This window comes from Pteropus alecto, unplaced genomic scaffold, assembly GCF_000325575.1.
Source record: "Pteropus alecto unplaced genomic scaffold, ASM32557v1 scaffold131, whole genome shotgun sequence".
In the NCBI taxonomy this organism is placed as follows: Eukaryota; Metazoa; Chordata; class Mammalia; order Chiroptera; family Pteropodidae; genus Pteropus; species Pteropus alecto.
Window position 1 is genome coordinate 19,743,181 of NW_006434709.1, and position 9,755 is coordinate 19,752,935.

Consider the following 9,755-nt stretch of genomic DNA (forward strand, 5'->3'; position numbering starts at 1 on the left):
CCCTGCCTAAAGTAGGCCTAAAACGGGCAGTCTCAGCACTGTGCGAACCTCTTCCGAGAGACTAGGAAAGCTATTTTAGCAGCCAGGCTGCTCCCTAGCTGGTCAGATAGCAGGGAAATGCATGGGGGACTATGTCCACAGAACTCGAAAAGACTCCAGAGGGCTGGGGGGTGAGGGGGGACGGGACACAGAATGGACTAGGAGTTCCCCCACACTTCCTGACCACCCCAAACGGCCTTACCAAATGGGAGGGTCACGTCGGCTTAGCCTGGACTTGCAGAGTGAAGACAAGGAAGCCAAAAAACTAGGAAGGGCCTTGGGCTGGCTCCCATGCCCCACCCACCATTAATTCCCCTAAGTCCTCAGTATAGAATAAAAGAGACTCCTGCTGCACGGTGATATGGTTACATTTATAGAAGCTCCCTTGTCACCAGTGAAATGTGACCTTCATACCTTTCTTATCTTAATATCTGGGTAAACATTTGTTGTGCAAGCATACAAATAAAGGTTCTAAAGGTGAAATGTGGTGTGTCCGGTAACACCACGCTGCTCCAAACCCCGGCACCAGAAAGCCCTTTTGGCTCTGCAGATGACTTCTCTCTCCCTTTACCCTGGGCACCAAAATTAGCTTCATCAGCCTCAGCCAGTGCTGGAGTGAATGCTGCCATTCTAAAATAGCATCTGAGAACTCTCGGAAACACAGGAGAGAAATACAAGGGTAAAGTGGTTTACAGACACTTATTGAGGAAAACAATTTCACTGCAGCGCTTTTTTAAACCGAATAAAAGGAAATGAGCATCATCAGGATTTATTCTAGAATCTTTATAAAGTGAATGATAGTCTTCTAATTCCCTGAATCCCCCACATGGCATATTGATACATCTGATTTACTCCATTAAGATTGTTTTCATTCAGGAAAATATTGTAGATGTTATATGATCATAAAACAGTGTTCATCACATGACCTGTGCTTTAATTCGAAATTTTACTTCACTAACTTGCACAGTCCTATTATTTCTAGAATACTCTCTAAAAATATCAGTAAACATCGTGTGCTCCATTTCCCCATATATTTGATAGTTCAGAATTGAATTTTTAGATTTTGTTTTGAAGTTCAAAGAATAGATTCTCAAACAGTCCCTCACAAGCATAATTTTCTGTTGTTTGCACATGGAATTCATAAACAGAGCCAAGCAACAGACTTTTTGTGTGTGCTTAAAACCCCTCTTTCCTGCAACCGTGTATGACGTATTTTTCCAGGACTATCTTTCTCAATACTCCAAAGTGCTTCAGCAACAGGAAGTCGTAAAGGTAGGAAGGAGGCTTGTAAATATTTGCTGTAATTACTCATTAGTAATGAGAATAGTTAGTATTAAAGTTGAGTCATCCCCTTTGTGCTCCGGCCTCTTCATTACCTTGTCACAGGAGCCCGAGGTGATACTTAGAGGCCTAGCCTCACCGGGGACACCTGGATCCATTTCTAGGTTTTACTAAAGATGGCCTGATTTGCTTTTTTCAGTGGCTCAATTTCCCAAATATAAAATTAGTATAATGTGTTGCCCTTTCCTCCCTCTTCCCCTTCCTCAGAGGTAGTCAGGACAAATCTTATATAAAGTGACGATATGAAATTTTTTTTTATCAAGAATAAAACATGGATATTTGTTAATATAAATACAACATAAAGAGATGCAGAGAGAGCACTGTCTGGCTAGACATACAGCACAGTGATTTAAATGATTACTATGCAAAATCATCATACACTTTCACTGATGTATTTTAAAGGAATTACAAAATGCTTCTGAACTGCCTTAGATTGAACCCATGTATCCTCTTATTCAGAGCAAATCACTGACTCCCCACAGTCACAGGTCAAGAGCAGGGCACCTCATACTGAAAACGAGACCAAAGGGGTCAACTAAAGCTGTTAGAGAGTTGATTAATTTCTAAAAAAGACTTTCACATTGGCTGTACCCCCAATACGGTAATGGGGGTTAACCTCCATCATCACAATCCTAAGTGAAGCCTAATGGAGTCATTTTCCTGCTCATGTGTTTTATTACACAGCCTAACCCAATAAAACTCCTAATTAGTTATGATTCCTAGCACTTGCCTCCCAGGCCTGATTTTTTTTTTTTAATTGGAGGGTGCCACAGAGAGGGATGCAGGAAGTCATTTGAGGAATATAAGAGAGTTCTAACAATCCACTTCCATGGCTCTGTAGAATTGGGAAAATGCCAGATGGGTGAATGGCAAATAAATATATTTTTTAATGGGGTCATTTTTCCTACTAACAAATCACCCTTTCTGAAATACCTTTCCACATGAGAAAAGAAATGACTCTGCTTCCCAGAGTCATTATCTTGCATAGGAGTTACTTGTAACTTTAAAATTAAATTTTTTTTTTTTTTTAAGGGGAGGAAGGAATGTGCCTACTGGGAATATATGATGTTTCTGGTGGTCATGCCATGTAACGAGAGATGTAACAAGAGTTTCTCTGATGTACAAGTGGCTCCTAGAAACAGCCTAAGTAAACCAGTATTTCTTGAGAAATTAGGAAAAAAGGCCACTTAGAAGCAGATCACATTCTGGTCTATTCCACATCCATTTCCTCAGCCCCAGAGATCTTCAAGGGCCTGGCCACTCCTCTTGACTTTATGCTTACAAATCAATTCTGTAGCTTCCAATAGCAGGACCAGACAACTGGTACCAAATTACACCCAACTTCTACTTGAAAATCACAGATACTGTGAATGGCATGTACCCACACATGGCTATCACACATATGGTGATACGCAATTGCCAACATGGCCTACTTTTTCTGTTATAATACGTGTTGGTGCAATTGTTTTACATCACTTTGAAAACTCGAAAAGCCCTTCTAGGTTCACAGTGCAGAAGCCAACGGTGTGATGGCTGTGAAAGCTCGGGGCTCATCAGAGAAAGGGCTCTATAAAAATGCAACATATTATTATTGCAATGATCATAGCTATTCTTTATTCCCCCCATCCATTCTTTCCTTCCTGTGCTTGCAATTTCAAAAGATCAAAAGAGCCAGAGGAAGCCTTGTGCATCTTGATTTGGAGATGGTTCTTCAGAAGCCACAGAGGAAGACTTCTAATAGGTTATTCTGCACAATGGAGTCAGAAAGCTAAAGTAATTATTGAAGTCTTGCCACCAGTTAAGGGTGGGAGGTGGAAAGCTTTGAACTTCTTGGGGACAGGAGAGAACCACCTCCTGCCAGAGTTGAGGAAAACTCATGAAAAATAAGAATTTCCAGGACTTCTAAGTCCATCTTTCGGATCTTCAGTCCCTGTCTACGTGTGAGGTTCAATATGAGTGATGAGTCTGTCACAAAAGGGAAAATTATAACTATAAATCTAACAACGAAAGCAGTTATCATTTATGGAGTACTTACCACAAGTCAGGAATGATATTAAATACTTTATAGACATCTTGGGGAAGGTAAGGTGGTATGGCTCACTGGTTAAGAGTATAGACTCTGGAATACCACCTTGCCCTGTTCAAATCCTAGCTCCACCTATACTACCTATTTCACCTTTTTATATTTCAACTTCCCTGTCAGTCAAATGGGGATAACAGCGCTTACCTCGCAAAGTTGTTATGAGGATTAAAAGAGTTGATCCATATAAAGTTCTGAGGACAGTGCTTACACAAATAAGACTAAGTGTTTATTTTTTTGTTTCATCCTACTGCATATAGGATTTCTACTAAGGACACACACATTCCTAGTACATAAAAGCACCTCCAAATAACTGAGGATGGAAAATGTGAAGATAAATTTTCATGGCCACTTTAAGAAACAATAACAGAATGAATCACACTAAAACTAACTCTGTGCAGGGCCTAGGTCCCCCTTCCTTCCATGACTGAGGACAGACATCTGGTACAGGTAAGGTTAGGCTGCGCCGCAGTATCTTTACCAGATGTACACACCAATCTCCTCCCCCAACTCCAAGACAGCAAGAGACACTGGTAGTGAAGTATAGGAAATATCTGGGACCCAAACAGAAAGATACTGAAATGTAAGGCAGTCGCTGAGTCAGACATCGAAGAGTCAGGGCCTGTCTCTTCCAGATCACAGAGCCTTTAAAAGGCGATTGAGGGCTGAACAGACTTCCCTAAGGAAAAAAAAAAATGCTTACATACATAATACCTCCCATGGAATTTCAGAGGCTCACAAACCGCCCACTGAAACCCATTCACAAAGCCCAGGGTAAGAAGCTCCCTCTCTCTTCTTGGCCTTCCTAGAGCCATAGCTGTCTCCACTGTTATCCTCAGTGGGACCAGAACCTCAAGCCCTGTCACTCTCGGAGCCCTACCAGTGCACGAAAGCAAGTGTGTCGAGAACAGCAAACATGAACTGTTGGGGGCATTTCTAACTATGGTGTCAAAGTACACACACAGCACTTTTTAATAATTGTATGTGCTTGAGTGGTTACTATTGCCTGAAATGGCCCTAAGAGCTTATCGTTAGCTTCGAAAGACTTGATCCCAACAAAAAAGTCACGTGTAAGCTGCCAGCTACCTGTATTTTCAGTTAAGCTTCTCTGCGTATCTTCCTTTCACATTCGTTGCCTTATTGACATGTATCATGGTGTGAACAGCAGAGCTGGTTTTCATCATGAGAACAGACAACATGGTGTTGAGGAGGGTGGGTTACTGGGGGCTCAACAAGCAAACACTTTACAATATTGGCAAATGCCCTACGTGTTATAAACTATCAACGATGTTAAGTACTAAAAGCAAAAGATTAGGCTAAAATGAAAAGGAAACCTTATGTGGCTATGAGACAGAACTGAGGACAATACAAAAAAGCAAATACTACTGGATAGATTTCCTAAATATAAAAAAGCTTAAATCTTGAGATTTTAATGACAGCAAATGTTTTCAAATATATTGGGCTAAAATCCTGGAGCACTAAGATTTATCTAACCGGTTTTTTCTATTTGTAAACATTTTATACAATAGATTCCTAGAAAGTTGAGGTCATCCAACACACACACACACACATACAGACACACACACACACACATACTTACTGATTTACATTTGAAGTGAATTAAACAGTTTTAGCCTCATGGTTTTCACTCCTAGTGAAAATGCCACCTCACTCCGGAATCTATCTAGTAGCTGCCTGAATGTCTCCTCTGACAGGATGTTCTCTACTTCACAAAGCAATCTGCTCCACTGGAAAACAGTCGTTGCATTGATTTAGTTTAATGAAGTCTATATATAAGTAAATTTTTTTCTAAGTGAAATAAAGGGAAAACACTACAGCAATGAATTCACGCTACCCAAAGTTTACAGACACTGGAACCAGCACCAAGTTTGCTTCCTTTTCTGTGAGAAGCAAATTGAATCACTCCTTTTGCAGCCTGAAATCATTTATAATTATCTAGGGAAGCAAGGCTCCTTTCTGCAAGGTTCAGTGTTTGGAGCACTGTAATCCTTTGGAACTTCCCTTCACTGTCTAGAGGCATTTCGGGGCTGGGGTACTATTCTGTCAACAGGAAAATACAGACTTAACTGAAAATAATGAACCAGGGTTCTGATTCTTACTAGCGCTAACTATCCTTGTGACTGGAGGTCACTTAACCACTCTGGGCCTCAGTTTCCTTATTCAGAAAGAGAAATGTTTGACTAGATGAATTCCACAATCCCTTATAAAATAATTCTAAACTCCCCATCAGCAGCACTGAAAAAACCTGTAGCCACAGCATTTTTTTGAACTTCATGAAAACTGTATAAATAAATATTTAAATACCTGAACTTATAATGTGTCATATCAATTCCTAATCATCCCTGAATTCTGGTAATGCAACAGAAATAAGTATAAAATGATGAAGGAATATTTATAGAAAATAAATTAAGAAAAACTGTCTATCAATATTTTTGCCTATAGTACAGGAAAAAAGATGGACTTTGGCTTTATTTTAGCAAAGGAACAACTATAGAGATAGTTTGAAAACTTCTGACCTAGAGGTCTGACTCCTTCTACCACTGGCCCACACTAAGTAACATAAGCCTTCCAGAAGATGTTCTGAGCTAGGTCTGGCTTTGGGAATAAACTTTGATCCCTGATTTTCCAAAGATCTTATTTAGGCTTACAGGAACCACTCTCCATTCCCTACAGTGCCTAAAAACTTCCAGACTCTTTTCTCCCCCAGGGAAGGGACTCAGAAATTGTTTTATCAGGAGGTGAGTAACCCAGATACTTTCATAGAATCGGGAAACTTGATTAACAAAGCCTCCACTTCCCTTCTGACAGATAGATTCAGAAAGGTAAGTGTACTTCCATTACCAAGCTTCAGTTTCTGACCATCTCATATCTCCGGGAATGCCCACTTACCACCAAAAGATTACACGTTAATACCATTAATACCCTATCGAGGCCAGCCAGCCAACTTTAGAAAGCAAATTCTTTATTGTTAAACATTAATATATCCATCGACACATGAACATTTTGGAACAAAATGATCCTGCTCACTTCATGAAGGGACACTGAAAGTGTCCTGTGCATCTTGAATTTGGGGGAAGAAACGGCTCTGCTGCACCAGAAGAATTACAACTCTTAAGAAGTGATGTGCAAAATCATCTGACAGCCCCCTTAGCAAGCGGAATACTACACAGTGAGGCACTCTGGGAAGGCGAAGGACAGCCACTTACATGTCACATCAACTTTCAATGTATTGGTTCACCTATTTTAATTACACCTATGTCCTGCAAGGAGCCTGCACCCAGCAAACAAAGGCAGACACAAAAAAGTAAATATGTCTTTAAACAATTAGCCCAACAGGAATTGGGTAACCCTCTATGGGACTCCAGATGGTGAGGGACATGCTATTTGTTTTCCCAGTCTGCAACACAAAAATCAAGGCAAGTCCTAGGAGGCAGTCACACTGGACACCATAGCACCCACGGTGGCTTTCTAGGCGACTGGAAGGCGATCCTGGTCGTCCTTCTTAAACGTGCCACTCTCACCAATAATTCGGAGTTTGGTTACCCCACTTTTTTCCTGCTCCCACTCCGGCCCCCTCTATCCCTAACGAAGGAGGCACTACAGCTGGGTATGATGAAATATTTTCCCCTCTACTCTCAAGTTTCTTGCGACGATTAATATACATAATAGCACAGGACCCGCGCTGAACCACGCAGGAGAAGCTGAGATTTCACACATCTGTCAGGATTACCGTCAGGCCCCACCTCTGCGATTGCGACATTCACCAATCGGCATCACAATTGTAAATGTACAATCAGTTCCCTCGCAGGGCTCCGAAGCCAGGAGTGTGCGCGAAGGAGCTGACTATAACTTTGTTTTTTGATTGTTTAGTCGTTATTATTGGTATTATGATGCGGACCACATTGGTTTTACAAAATGCGTTAGAATCCTCAAGTCTCTTCTCTGCTTTGCTGACCCTCAGAGATACAAAACTCCAGGGCTACACGGAGCCGGGGGCAAGGGCTCAGGGTGGCCGGACCAAGTCTTCCTCACCTGTCTCAGGCCTAGGGGCGCCACAGTGACACGGGAAGGGGAGCTGCGTTTGGGAAAGAGGAGCCAGGCTCAGTCCCCTCCCCTCAACGATCCGAGAAAGACAGACCCGGGCGCCCAGCCAGAACGGGCGCTATTTGCTCCCTTTTATCAAATTCTTATCGGTGCCCCGAGGTGGGAACTGCCGCTTTCGACCAGAGGATACACGGGTTCTGGCTCCGGTCTCACAGTGGAAGTCAGAACAAGAGCAAATCAACACAGGCACTGAGCTCTTCGGGCCTCCGGCTCGAGCGAGGCCAGTTACCCCCACCCGTCGCGGCTGGGTTCCCGATCCCCGCACCGCCTCACGGCCACTCAGTAACTGCTCTCCCGAGGCTCAGGCTATTCGGCCGGCCGTGCGTTGGTTTCCAGCACCCCAGAACCCCAGTCCTGCCAAGCCACCGCCGAGCTCGGGGCTGAAAGCTTCAGCCCGCTGGAGTAGCACTAGTGGGGATAGAAGTGGGGGCCAGACTGAGAGCCGCGCACGATTGCGAGATGAGACGCGGTACCCACGTCTGAGCCGCCGAGCCGTGAGCTCTCACTCTCGCAGCGAGAGGGCCGGGCGGGAGCGGCGCAGAGGGGGCGGGAGGGGACGCGAGGGCAGTGAGAGTTGGCCGGATTTGCCTTTCACCCAGTGCCTAGAGCCTCGGGAGGGCAGGAAGGCAGATTGCGGTGGTCCTTTTCTGTCCTCTTGGGAGAAAGACACCGGGACCTGCCGGGAGCGCCCGGTGTCCCATCCCCTTGCCGCACACCGAGACACACCTGCCCCTGCAACGCAGCCAGGCCCACTACTCACTCTCCCGCAGATTAGAGGTGCGGGATTAGCAAGGGGTTTTTCCAAGCTTCAGTGGAATCTGGAGACACGGAATGGGGACCTTCGCTGGGTCCCGACCTCTCCGTGGGGTCGTGTTCCAGAGCCGCGTTCCGCCTGCGACCCCCCAGTCTGGGACGCAGAGAGGGCATAACAGCTCATCTAGAAGGACCCAAAGAGACCGAAGTAAAAGACGACTGGGTACTGCCCAGCCTGAGAACTTAAAAGTCGAAAGGTGACCTGAGTTAAATCGAGCCAGAAATATTTCAACCTGCGGGCCGCGGGAGTCTGGGGCAGGGGGAGATTTTGGAAGGTACCGCGGGAGCACCTCCGACCTGCAACGCCATCTCCCTCGGCCTCCCGGCTTCGTTGCATGCTCAGATTCCCGATCCCTTCGGGCCACAGAACTCTCCACTGCGAAGCCACTGCACCATGTCCCTAGACAGAGCACCTGCTCTCCCCTCTCAAAACCTTCCAAACCGATCCTTGGTTCTCAAGAGACCTCTACGCACTCCTCTCTCACTTGCTCTCGGCCGCGCGGGCCCCGCAAAGCCCGGCCACTCGCCTCAGACCAGCTCCTTAGCCGTCTCGGATTCCGTTTACCTTTTCTTTTCCTTGTCAGCTGTCATTGTCGCTGTGGCCCTTTGAGACGCCGAGCACCTGGGCTCCCCGGCCGGTGGAGGCTGCAGCGGCTGCGTTTGCTGTGGCCCTCGCTCACTCCGAAGTCTGGACCGGTGTTAAAGGTCCTAAGCGCTCGCAGGCCCGCAGTCAGGTGGAAGTTTGCGGGCGGCTGGTTAGGTGCGGGTGAAGGGGGTGGAGAAAGGTGACAGGGAGGAACCTGCACCGGGAGGCGGGGTCAGGGAAAGGAGTGGGAGGAGGCTGTCAAATGCAAAACAGAGGGCAGCGAGAAGGGGACCGAAGTTCTTTTTTCCTCGAAAAGGAGTCACTTTCCTGGGTTTTCAAAAAGTAAAGAAGTGGATCCGACGACGGCAGTTGGGAGAGTCCGGGGCCGGGCGGGCACGGCGGCTGAGATGACCATACAGTCTCAGGACACTGCCGAGGATTGTACGGCCGGCTCAGGAGAGCTGGGCGGGAGGGCGGCGGACGCCGGAGCAGTGCTGCAGGCCGCTCCCGAATGTCTGGTTCCCTGGGCTGCCCGCCCACTTTAAAAACTCCGGCGGCCCACGCGGGGGAGCACCCCAGAAACAAATAAAAGAGATAATATTATGACTCTCCATTCCAATTCTTCTATTAATCTGGTCATTTAGAACCAATAGAGAGTGTCCCGGCCCGCCCCTCACCTAGCGCTCGGGTCTGCGGCGGCCCGCCTGCCCTGCCTTCTCCTTCTGCAGATGCAGAAGTTGTTTATGAGGTCCGAGGGGTAGCGGGTAGCGA

General features: G+C 45.9%; 1 protein-coding gene across 1 annotated transcript in view; it reads right to left on the reverse strand.

The window, feature by feature from the left end:
- EPAS1 (endothelial PAS domain protein 1) overlaps positions 1–9,506 on the reverse strand; it is an 85,290-nt gene extending 75,784 nt beyond the window's left edge. Inside the window, exon 1 of the mRNA XM_015587469.2 lies at positions 8,964–9,506. Coding sequence (XP_015442955.1) covers positions 8,964–8,989 — 26 coding nt within the window. The 5' untranslated portion in view covers positions 8,990–9,506. The remainder of the gene's footprint in view (positions 1–8,963) is intronic.
- Positions 9,507–9,755: the final 249 nt, after the last annotated feature.